This window comes from Octopus bimaculoides, chromosome 9 (assembly GCF_046866305.1).
Source record: "Octopus bimaculoides isolate indiv1 chromosome 9, ASM4686630v1, whole genome shotgun sequence".
In the NCBI taxonomy this organism is placed as follows: domain Eukaryota; kingdom Metazoa; phylum Mollusca; class Cephalopoda; order Octopoda; family Octopodidae; genus Octopus; species Octopus bimaculoides.
Window position 1 is genome coordinate 59195562 of NC_142936.1, and position 13462 is coordinate 59209023.

Sequence of the window (13462 nt, forward strand, 5' to 3'; positions counted from 1 at the left end):
TACGTTAAGGGGACACGTGTCTGTGGAGTGCTCAGCCACTTGCACGTTAATTTCACGAGCACGCTGTTCCATTGATCGGATCAACTGGAACCCCCGTCGTCGTAAGTGACGGAGTGCCAACAAACAAACAAGTTGGATACTTTATATATTGATCTGTCTAATTTGCTTATCCTCACATTTGCTTCTATATCCGCTCAAGTTTGAATCTCTTGAGCACTACTAAGTGTATTCTATACAGAGAATATCTAGATCATATATATTGAGTTGGTAAAGATGTTCAAAGCGTTTTTTAAATAAAATTCATTAACGATATTTAGATAGCTGTACATACCTTTACTCCACCACCGCCATATTTGAGACAGCTTCATGATCCCATCCTCCTAGAACTTGACATTTTTCTGGATCATGAACTGGTCTAAGTAGTTTTTACACTCTTAAAAGAATCGAAGTTCTTCCCATGATGAGAATTTTGCAGGGATCGGATTAAATGGTAATCCGAAGGTGCAAGGTCAGGTGAGTACGGTGATTGGGGTAGGACATCCCACTCAAGCTGCACCAATTTTTGCCTGGTCTTCAAAGAATCGTGCAGCGGTTCAGCAAAAGAGACTGATAGAATAAGTACTAGGCTTTGTATATGTTTGTGTGTCTGTGTTTGTCCCCCAGCATCGCTTGACAACCGATGCTGGTGTGTTTACGTCTCCGTAACTTAGCGGTTCGGCAAAAGGTTCGATAGAATAAGTACTAAGCTTGGTTCGGCCCAAGTCTATAGTAGGCGACACTTGCTCAAGGTGCCACGTAGTGGAACTGATCCCGGAACCATGTGGTTGGTAAGCAAGTTACTTACCACACAGTCACTCCTGCGCCTATATTGTATGATATATATATATATATATATATATATATATAATACAAAGAATATATATACATGTATACACACATATATGTACATACTTACATCTACATGTGTATATACATGCATATCAGGGTACAGGACGTTAGAACAATAAACTACAGACAACGTAACGAACATATAGGAAAACGGAAAGCCACTTGGAATATATATATATATATATACACACACACACACACACACACATATATCTATATATATATATACATATATATATGCATATATATATGCATATATATATACATATATATATATATATATATATATATATATATATATATATATATATATATATATATATATATATATGTATATATATATATACATATATACATACACACATATATACATACATATATATATATTTATATATACACGTATGTATGTACAGAGTTGTAATAATGAAGTCAAACTAAACAGTGATATTATGAAATCATTTAATACGCATATTTCAGGTCTGCATAATGTGTAAAAGAAAATCCATCCATTATGTAAGACCTTCCTCTGTTAAAACGTATGCATGTATGTATTGTCTACTTGTCTCGACATCATGTGAAGTTGTAAAAGAGTCTCACTGTCATACGAGTAGTGTCATTCATTTCTAATATTCAGCGAAAACATATCTGTCCACGGGTGACTATTATCCTGCTTGAAAACTAGTGTGGGCTAGTGGCAGGAAGAGTATCCGGTTGTAGAAAATCTACATCAATATACTCCGTCCGGCCCATGTAAGCCAGGAAAAGAGGGCTACAATATATTCACTGTAAGAGCTCCATTATTAATATGTCTTAGGGCGGCAGGCTGGCAAAGTGCTTGGCGGAATTTCGTCCGTCTTCATGTTCCGAGTTCAAATTCCGCCGTGGTCGGCTTCGCCTTTCATTTTTTTCGGGGTCGACAAAATAAGTACCAGTTAAGCACTGGGGTCGATGTAATAGACTTACCCCTTCCCGAAATTGCTGGCTATGTGCCAAAATTTATGACCATTATTAATATCTCCTTAAATTACAATATATTATTACTCCAACGCATTATATACAATGGAAATGTGTGTATGTGCATGTATATATAAAAGTATTTGTGTGTGTCTTCATCTAGGTGTATTTATATGAATTTAGTTGACGGAAACTGTGTGGAAGCCCGATGGATATTTTGCATGTGTATGTGTGTATATTCCTCACCTACACTTGAGAAATGGTGTTGGATCAGTATAAGAAACCGATAGAACAAGTTCCAGACTTTAAAAAAAAATACTAAAAAAGTAACTAAACCCTTCAATCCGGTGATAAAATACAGACATAAAAACACACACAAACACATATTGGATGGGCTTCGACACGGTTTCCTCACAGATTTACTCACATGGCATTTTTCGGCCCGGAGCTATAGTAAAAGACACTAGCCCAAGGTGCAGCGCAGTAGGACTGAACCTAAAATCACGTGGTTGCAAAACGAGCTTCTTACCCACGCGGCATTGCCAGCTCCCGAGAAAAGAAAAGGACGATCAAGGCTGAAATATCTAAGTCGGTTTAATACTGGCTGACCTAGGATTAAACAACACGAGTCGTTTCTCCACTGTCAGTCACCAATTTCAGAACACCTGTTAAGATTAACACCTGTTAAGATTAAGGGCGCTCATTTCCTCCTTCGACTAAATGATAAAGAAAAGAAAAAAGAAAGAGGATACTCTTTCTAATATAAACGCAAACCCTGAAATTTAGGGGAGGGAGTCAGTCGATACCATCAGCCCCAGTACTTGACTGGTACGTTATTTTGTCGACTCTGGAGGGATGAAACACAATTTTCTTTACTTAGATTTAACCTTTTAGAATTTAAACCGGCCATATCTGGCCCAAATAGTGTACCTGTTATGTGTTCAAACCTGCCAGATTTGGCCTCTCGCACATACTCTACAATGTCATTCTAGAAATAAAGAATCACATTCATCGAAATTTTGAAGCTATGAGATAATGCACAATTAATACAAAACTATGAGAATAAATAAGCATTACATTTGGCGGAGTAATCTGAATGCTTAAGGGAGCAATTACCGAAATGTCGTGTTAATAATTTATCACAATTTAAGGATCAGAAAGCAAAGAAGGAATTGCTTCAAACGCAGAGCTTTGTCTTAAAAACACACCAGCATTAGTTGTACGGAAGCGTAGAAATATAGTGGAGAGTGGGGATATAATATAGGGTACGGCAAAAAAACACCTTCATTTTACAGGTTGATAAACATTTCAACAGAAAACGCACAGCCTGTACCTGTTGAAACCATGCTGGTAACTAAAACAAAAAATGATAAAGCATTAGCTACATGAAAACGCCATTATCATCTGCTTAACTTCACTAGCGCCGCAACAATAGCCATGTGAAAGATGGGAGGTTTTCCTGTCACACCCTATACATACATAATAAATTATTATTAAACGTTGTGTTGCGTAAAGGGTGCCTGTATAAAACCAACATTCTGAAGTCGCTGGGCGTTAGCAACAATTACATGATTAAGATATAAGCTACCCTTGATAATTAATCATAATGTAAATCTGGTTTAATTTGACAGATTAGAGAGAGAGGGGGGGGAGTGAGAGTGGGGAGGAAACACAGAAGAGGGAGACAGAGAGACTCAAGAAAAATTGGGTGGTCCTCAGTTAAGGACAGGAATTTCCATTCAAGTTATTATTTTACTCGCTTGAGTCATTGAACTGCGACCATGCAGGAGCACCAGACTTCATTGATTTAGCACTTGCTTTCATCTGCGACTCATCTTATCGATCTCTATTTCTTGAATGCGCTACAAGTTAACTTTAACTTTTAGACGTGAAGGGACTCCACTTGATACGCTGAAATGCTGAAAACATGTATGCATGTCATGATTAGTTATAGGATTCATTAGAATCTAGACACAGCAATGCGTTGGACGTCAGAAATGACCCAGGTACAATAACGTAGAGTTCACAGTGACGTAAAACAACTGTAAAGGTATTGTGTTGGTAGGATACTGTAGATATGTAAGTATAAAATCCAATTTACATCGCAGAACTGATCCAGGGCTGGTTCTAGGTGCAACCTAGGCACAAAAACAAGAACTCAAATTGAGGCTTAAAATTTACTACAGCTGTTTCGGTAGAATTTTATTGATGTATTCATATATTACGCCATAGCATATAATCCACTATCATCAGGTAAAGTTTTAAACAAGTATAAACAGGTGAGATAATATCTGTTTAAAATTTTACCTGATGATGGCGGGTTATATGTTATGATGTAATCTATGAATACATCAATAAAATTCTACCGAAACAGCAGTCATAAATTTTAAACCTCATTTGTGGTCTTTTCCATACATAAACCACACCTAGAACCAGTCCTCAGTCGGTTCTGCTGTTTCATGTTTCGAGAGGTACAGACACTAAAATCATGTTGGCGTTCCAAAACCATGGTAAAACTAGCTCCGGCAAGTATTAATTCTGGACGGAAAGCAAAGCTCACAGAGAAGGATTACAGAGTAATGAACTGAAACGTGTCTAAAAACCGTTGAAGTATGGCTGCAAAAGCAACAACAGAATTAAACTACCACTTTACCAACCCTGTTTCGACTGAAACTCTTCGTCGTGAACTCCATAAAGCTGGATACAATGAGAGAGATACAGTTGCTAAACATCTTCTGCCTCATCAATACTGATGAACGGAAGTCGTCAGTGACTCAATGGAACAATGTAATCTTCTCTTATGATGATCAACACCCTAACTTTTTTTTTTTTTTTTTTACTTCGGAGCGAATAGACACAACAGAGCTGGGACCTACATACATTGGAAGCTATGCCAACACTTGAATAACAACAGAAAAAAGATGGTATAGGTACACGCCAGAAAAGGTAACAGAAAACGAGAAAGCAACCATACTCTGGGATATGCCAATACACACAGATAGAGAAATTAAGACAAATAGACCAGATATAGTTGTCAAAGATCATGAAGAAAAAAAATGCTTTCTAATTGATGTATCAATACCAGCAGATGACAACGTTTCTCTAAAAGAAATGGAAAAACTTTCAAAATACAAAGACCTGGAAATAGAGATAACTCGAATGTGGAATCTAAAAACAGAAACAATTCCTATCATAGTAGGTGCCTTAGGTATAATAAAAAAATATTCAGACAAATACATAACAAAAACACCAGGACTTACAAATATATATAACATAGAGAAAATTGCACTACTGGGTACTGCACACATTCTACGCAAAACACTTTCAATACAGTAAACATAAGAGCACCACAGCAAACCACAGCACATACCCAAGGCGCACAGAGCTGCGCTCGGTAGTGAAGTGAAAGCACGTTATAAAAATAAAACTACTGAATAATAATAATAATAATAATAATACTAATACTAATAATAATAATAATAATAATAATAATTATTATTATTATTATTATTATTATTATTGCCTTTGCACAGTTTCTAACGCTGGAGATGTACTACGGTGTCAGCTGTTCACTGCTAGTGAACTAAGGTAACACCCCTTATTTTTCGAGCACCTTCCGGAGTATTCGAGCGGTTCCAAGCAGTGCTGTTTTCTGCAAGTACTCCACCATTATTGCAGCCCTTATTTCTTCCATGTACTTCTCAAGATTTTTACTCACTGTTCCCATGGCTCTGACAATTATTGGTACTACTACCACCTTTTTTCATCGACCACAACTACTTAACCTCCCAAGCTAACCTGTCATATCTATTGACTTTTCTTTCTTCCTTATCTGGCTTCCTATTCTCTATCTCATGGTCGCACTGAATCATAAAATCCCACAGGATCTTTGCATTATCAATTTCGATGATGCCTTCGGGTTTGTGGTCGTATCAATATTTTGCTCTGTCATGTCCATACTTGTTGCAAAGTGTCCAATGGACAAACCTTGCTATATCGCCGTGGCGTCTCTTATATTCCTTCTGGGCTAGTGGCGTACATTTGCTGATAATATGCCATACAGTTTCACCATTTTGTACCTCCATTCACGGTCCTCAAACACATCCTAATTTACGAAACTAATTTACAGTTTCTCTCTCTCTCTCTCTTATTTTTTATTTATTTTTGTTTGTTAGAATGCGCAACCCACTACTTGTTACCTCAGATTGTTGTTGCCGCTAGCTATAAAAAGTTTATGGAGCTTGAGCAACTGATAGACAGACTGACAAACAGACGGACGGACGTAGGGTGAGAAAGCGGTTTAAAGAGAAAAAAAAAACGAAAGAAACTTACCCGACAAACACGTGCATGCGTTACGGCTATAATCGAAGTAAACAGCAGACAAAGTGAGTGCAGACAGCATTTGATGTTGTTACCCTGTCCAAAATAGATGCGTGAATTCATGTTTGTGTAGAAAGGTGACTGTGGAGATCTTGTACTTTATAAACACACTCCGTCTCTCACGGTGTTCTTAGCTAAAAACAAAAGAACGAAAATACTTATTTTTGGAAGTGGTAGTGTTGTTGAAAATAATAATAATAATAATAATAATAATAATAATAATAATAATAATAATAATAATGATGATGATGATGATGATGATGATGATGATATATTATATAATGCTACCACATACCGCTGTCTTCCAACGTTAAGATAGTTCATACAAACAATACAGATATGTTTAACGCAGTATTTCCCAACCTATTTTCAATGACGACACAGCTGAGTTATGTATCTTATCGTGTCGAAACATCTGGTGCGTTTTCATTTTGGAACTGTTACAAGTCTATTTTCATGTTATCAATGTCCAAAGACAAAATGTTCCAACGATGTTGTAGTAATTTCATAACAATTCCCGAATAGTAAACGTGACTGACGCCGCAAACTAACTACTTCTATGGAAATTTGAACATTAATTTACATTTAAAATTCCTCTCTCGTCGGCTTCCCTCTTTCGCACCTCCACTCTCTCTGTTTATATATATATATATATAATATAACACACACACACACAGTTCAAATTTTTCTGAAAATAAAAGACGAAGGCATGTGAGGGAACAACAAAGGTGTGTATTAGTTTGACGCTCAGGAAGAACAGAAAAGTCTTTGACGTTTCGAGCTTACACTCTTCGGCAGAAAAGGACGAGAAGAAATAAAAGGGAGAAAGAAAGAAAAAGCGGCAAGAGAAAAAATGTGTCAGGATTAACGGTTTACGTATATGTGTGTGTGTGTATGTGTGTATACATAGACACACTCACATATATGTACCCTCTCATTCTTGATCTCTTTCTCTCTTTCTCTTGTTTTCTCCCTCTCACGGGGTAACCATGTATCTCCTCTACAGCAAGACACCTGTTTCTTTCCCTCTGTCAAACGTTAACCTCTCACCACCCCTCCAATGCCCCGCTTCTCAAAGGATCTTTGTCTTGCGAGTTATTTAGCGACTCCGCCAGTGCTGGTACCACATATAAAGCACTGTCCACTCTGTAAGGTGGTTGGTGTTAGGAAGCGCATCTAGCTGTAAAAACCATGCCAAAACAGCCAGTGAAGCTTGGTGCCGTCTTCTGGCTTGCCAGTTCCTGATAAACCATCCAACCCATGCCAGCATGGAAAACAAATGCAAAATGATTACACACACACACACACACACACACACACACACACACACACACACACACACATAACAGTATAAAGTCATGAGGTGTGAGAAGTAAATGTATATTTTTTTAATCACGTGACTTCCATAAAGTTACGGCCATTTCGCTACCTTCTCTATTCAGTATTAATTTCAGTAAGAAAGAAATTATGTATACATGTTTGCATTAATATGATGCTCATCATTACACAATTCAGCTGTATATTCACATATCAATGCAAATAAAGAAAGCTAGCTCATTAGATTACCAGAAAATTATGGTTACACCAACAATTAATGATGATATTTCCAGTGATCTGATTGTATTGCATAACGCTGAACATACATATTAATTTCTTCTATACTGAAATTAATATTATATGAAGTAGGTTGCGAAACGGCCGTGATAAATAAATTTTTTTTTAACTCTCATACCTTCTGACTTTGTGCTTATATATGTTCCTCATAAATTTACTTCCTCGATCGGATCTTTTGGATTATCGGTTACATGAACACTCTACATTACACTTCTTTGTAATGGTTTACTATGGGGATTGTTCGCCGAATCTGTACGCGGAGCTTTCTGTGATAGCCGCATGATTCTCTGAATCCACATCTTAAACTACTAACTTGTATATAACTATAGATACACATACGGATGTATCTATGTATGTATGTATGTATATATGTATGTATGTACACATATGTATATATATGTGTGTGTGTGTATGTGTGTATGTATGTGTATGTATGTATATATGTATGTGTGTATGTGTAAATACATGCACACACACACACAAAACTACGGATATTTACGGATTTCTTGGGATTTTAGATATCAATAAAACAATCCATTTCCGTTATATATACATATGTAAGCCTACATACATATACACACATACATACACAGTTTGTTTTTACACATGCATGCACACTTGCAAAAACACATATTGACGCGTGCAGTCTGCAATCTGTGTGTGCATTTGTTACACACACACACACACACACAAAAGCACAAAGTTAGTTAAATACACTTGTGACATTTTAACATCTAAGGCAAATCCACTGCAGTTACCGAAAAGAAAAAAATTCTCTCTTACGGTAAGAGGTATAAAAGCATATCTACCCATTGCTTTTTCTTATCAGATTCCCAGATGCGCGTTTCTAGTTTTTTAGCCTACTTCAGTGGGAAATACCGAAAAGAGATAGCCCGGGGTATATTCAAAGCCGTAGCTTTAACTAAAAACAGTCAAGATTAAGTGAAAGCCTAGGCCTTAACTAAAGGCGAGGATAAGCATGGCTACCTAAAGTTCGTTAATTCCTAATCATTGCTTGGTGTAGTGATTAGGAATAAACGAATTTTCGGTTAGTTAATAAATATAGCTTCTGACCAAGCTGTCCATTAGCGCAACTGTCACTAATGTTGACTGTATTTTAGTTAAAGCTACGGCTCTGAATTTGCCCAGGATTATCTCTCTTTGCTATTTCCCATTGAGGAAGGCTAAAGCGCTAGAAACCTGCGTCTGGGAATCCAAAAGGCGAAAGTACTGGGCGGGTTTGGTCTTTTTTTTTTACACCTTTTATCATAAGAGAGTGAATTTGCCTTTTTAAGTTAAAATATGTCACAAACTCAAACCATTTTAACAAACGAGAGTTCGTTTATTCCTAATGGCTGCTCGGTGCTGATGCTGCTACACACACACACACACACACGCACACACATATGTATGTATGTACGTATGCTTGTTTGTTTGTATTATGATGTATTTTTATACATCATTATTATGATGTATATATAAGTGGGTAAGCAGGAAGGCAGGTGTGTATGTACGTGCAAACCCAAACATCTAAATCCAATCACCTGGAAAACGGCCAGACGTAAAGGTCTTTATTTTAAATAGGTTCTTAACTTCTTACTCTTTGTTTCCTTGTTCTTAACATTAAATTACTTCCACAAAACACACTTTCACCTAATGTAACCATCCCAAAATACTCCTTTTCAAGACTAGAGCAGCTGTTGTTCCATTATATATGCATATGGGCATACATACAAAGATACATACATACATGTGTATGCATGCATGTTTGTATTTATACATATATGTATATGTATATTTGTGTGTGTTTGTGTTTGTGTGTATACATACATAGATATTGTATATATATATATATATATATATATATATATATATATATATATATATATATATATATATATATATATATATATATATATATATATATTATAAAGTGTATATGTGTGTGTGTGTGTGTGTGTGTGTGCGTAGATTGATAGATAGGGAGAGATACACACATATACATACATACATACATACATACATACATACATACACTCACACACATACATATCTGTAAATATGTTGTTTTTTTTTGTTTTTTGTTTTCCTTTTGCAGACAAGAAAGTACTTGGTGCCAAGTAGATATTTTACATTAAGATTTCTTCAAGGAAGGACAATTGGGTGGAAGCTGTGTAGCTACGCTATGTTTGTTTGCTTCAATCGCCTCCACTGACCATATAGGTCTGGGGTATTACAAAAACAATTCATAAAACATATTGAATGGGCTTGTACTTGGTCTTTCGACATGCTAGAAATAGCAGTCAAATTTATCTTTCTACTTTACACTCCCTACCTAAAAAGAAAAAAAAAGGACTGAATTCCTTTTGATCAAAGATTCACAACATCAACAAAAGAAGTATATTAATATCTTTATGAAATCGATTTTTTTTTAGTCAATAGGTCTTTTTTCTTGCAACCTACCTGTCGACTTCACTAGTGCTGGTGACGTGATTAAAGCATCAAGTACACTCTGTAAAAACGGTTGGTGTTAGGAAGGGCATCCTACCGTAGAAGCCATACCAACCCATGCCAGCATGGAATACTGACGGTAAATGATAATGATAGTGATGACGACGACGACGACAACGACGGCGACGATGATGATGATGATGAAGTTTGCTACTTATTCTGTCGATCTCTCTTGCCAAACCGCTAATTGAAACACAAACAAATGCATAGACACACACACACACACACACACACACACGCACACACACACACAATCTCTTTCTCAGACATGCGCACCCACACAATCTCCCTCTCACACACACATGTGCGCGCAGTTTCTCTCTCTTTCTCTCTCTCTCTCTCTCTCTCACACACACACACACACACACAAACACTAGCTATGTATGATAACTATTGATAAGAACTGAAGCTACTACCATTATCCCCGACATAATTAGGCTATCAACAGGAATATTTCGTGGTGACGCCTTGTCTGTAATTCCTTTCGTCCCAGCAGTGAACCTTTTGCCAGCCCTTTTTACGAGGAACACAAAAGGCTTACATGATAGGAACTGCAAATGAAAGAAAGATTAATTTGAACCACACCTTTTTTGTTGACAATCATAAACTCTACCAAAGAAGCAGCTATGAATGGTCACAAAATTCTCACGAGAAACTGATTTGCATTCTTCAGATATTATCGATTTGCGGAACAGTGAAAATTTGTTAAACATTTCAGGAACCTCAAAAGGTTCCTGGGTGAACATGGGTACATAATCATATATACATATGGAATGCATGTAAATGCACATTCACACAAGCAGTAATGAAATGATCACTTGTGTTCTGTCGTGACATGCACACTTACAAACTGGAAGTTCATCCACATGCACACACATACGCATAACATGCACACATATAAGCATACATCAATCAATCCAGGTAACCACAAATCCTAAGAGTAGTCTTTACTTAAACATAACAGCTTTGCTACTTTGTTAGTGACCAGCTTCAGTTCTGTAAAGGAAAAAGCCTTAAAAATAAATCCCAAAGAAATACATACGTACGTTCGTACTTACATATGTACATGCATGCGTAGTATCTACCTACCTATACGCGCGCGCGCACACGCATACATACATACATACATACATACATACATACATACATACATACATCGTTTGCGTCACAAAGAGAAAGTAGACTGCACCGAACGACAAATTTCAGACACTACGACTACATATTGAAGAAGAAGGTGTTATTTTAAAGAAAATGCTGTATATAAAATGCGAATCTAATTCATTAACGTATTTCATAAAGTTTAACGTTAAAATCAACATGTAATCCTTAAAACTTAAAACATTCTTCGAATGTGAACAGTCCGAATTAATCTCTCTAAGTTTGAATATTTTTGCTTACACCTAAGCTAATTAATCTAATCTATTTTTACAACGAATACTCAGATAGAAGACACTGCTTTTATAGGTATGATTGTGTTTAAATTTCTGCAACGTTAAACAGATGAGAAACAAATCTCCACCTCACTAGAGAGGTAACCACTCTAAAGCAGGGCGTATTTTCTCATGGAGGAATTCAACTCGCCTCTTCAAGTCTGTAAGTCGCCATTGGTCAGTTTTACAATGTTATTGTTGTGTATGTCTAATAGCTTGACCTGCTAGAAATAGAAACCGAATATCTTTCAAATTGCACCCTACTGTCTTAAAAAACTCGAGAAAAGCATATAATCAAAGATTCACTGTTCAAATAAACGTCGAGGTAGTTATAACGAAGACTTTTGATAATAATTAGTCATAACAGGAAGGCTTTTTCAATCACGATCGACCGGAAGGTAATTAACAACGATGAATTGTACCAAATCAACGGTATTTAATTAGGTAAATGCTTAATGGACAACTTGAAGATTAGATATATATACCGCAATAAGGCGGCGAGCTGACAAGAATCGTTAACACACCGGCCAAAATGCTTAGCGACATTTCGCCCGTCTTTATATACTGAGTTCAAAATTCCGCCGAAGTCGACTTTACTGCGGATTTTATTCGTACTCCGTGCTCTTCAAGTGTCCCTTGACATAATAATCACATGCTGAAAGATCAGGAGAACATGGTGGCCACAAATTATTGCTAACTGTGCGTTTCTCAGAGCAGTTCCTATGGACTCACTGCAGAAACTCCAGGGAAGTGTGGCAAGTTGCCCTGTCCTGCTTGAAGAAGTACACTTGTCTTTCATATTCAGTGAGTTGAGTATAAAACTGGTCCAAAATGTGCATGCTGACCTCCATGTTGATAGTATTATAAAAAAAATATTGGTCCAATGATGCTTGTCTCGGAAACAGCACACCTAACACCGATTTCTTTTTTATTGTGGATAAAGTGTGGATCCTCCACCACCCAGTTCCACGTGTTTTGTGAATTTACATGGCCAGAGAGATCATATCTCATCATTTATTATGTACTGGAATGGGAGTAGCCCACTTTAGCAATGTTATTCAGAAGTCATGTGCAGTAATTTACTCGGTTGCTCTTATCATCTTTTTTATTGCTGTAGACATGTGATATGATATGGCTTCAGCTTCAAACTTTTCAACATTTGTTGGCATGACCTCCTGCTTATTTGAGAATGCCTCGTCAGTTTACGTGTTAGCTTCTTTGGTCTTCGAGTAATCCTTTGGCCTGAATAAGTACCGGCGTTCGAACTGTAGGGTTTTGTTTTGGGGCGTTTGCACTGACCCCATAGCACTTGTATCGTTCTCTTTGTCTGAATAATTTCCGGGAAACTTGACTTCAAAAATTTCACGTGTTTACTCAAGATAGATAGATAGATAGATAGATAGATATGACCGAGATCCCAACATTCCATCCCACCTGAACTGTCGCAGGATTGCTAATTTACAGCTGAGTGGACTGGCGCAACGCAAAATGAAGTGTTTTTCACAAGAACACAATACACCGCTCGGTCTGGGAATCGAAACCACGATCATAAATGCAACAACTTAATCACTAGGGTACGCACCTTCACCTAATGAATAGCCGCTTTCGGTTCATCTAATGCACGCGATATCTTGGCCAGCATCCTGGTAGTTTCTCCTCAAGGGATATAGAAAGCGAAAGATGAC

At 37.0% G+C, this 13462-nt stretch overlaps 1 protein-coding gene across 1 annotated transcript in view; it reads right to left on the reverse strand.

Moving 5' to 3' along the window:
• Positions 1-13462, reverse strand: part of LOC106877246 (laminin subunit alpha-2) — a 46690-nt gene that overhangs the window by 20253 nt on the left and 12975 nt on the right. Inside the window, exon 2 of the mRNA XM_014926107.3 lies at positions 6175-6356. Coding sequence (XP_014781593.1) covers positions 6175-6285 — 111 coding nt within the window. The 5' untranslated portion in view covers positions 6286-6356. The remainder of the gene's footprint in view (positions 1-6174; positions 6357-13462) is intronic.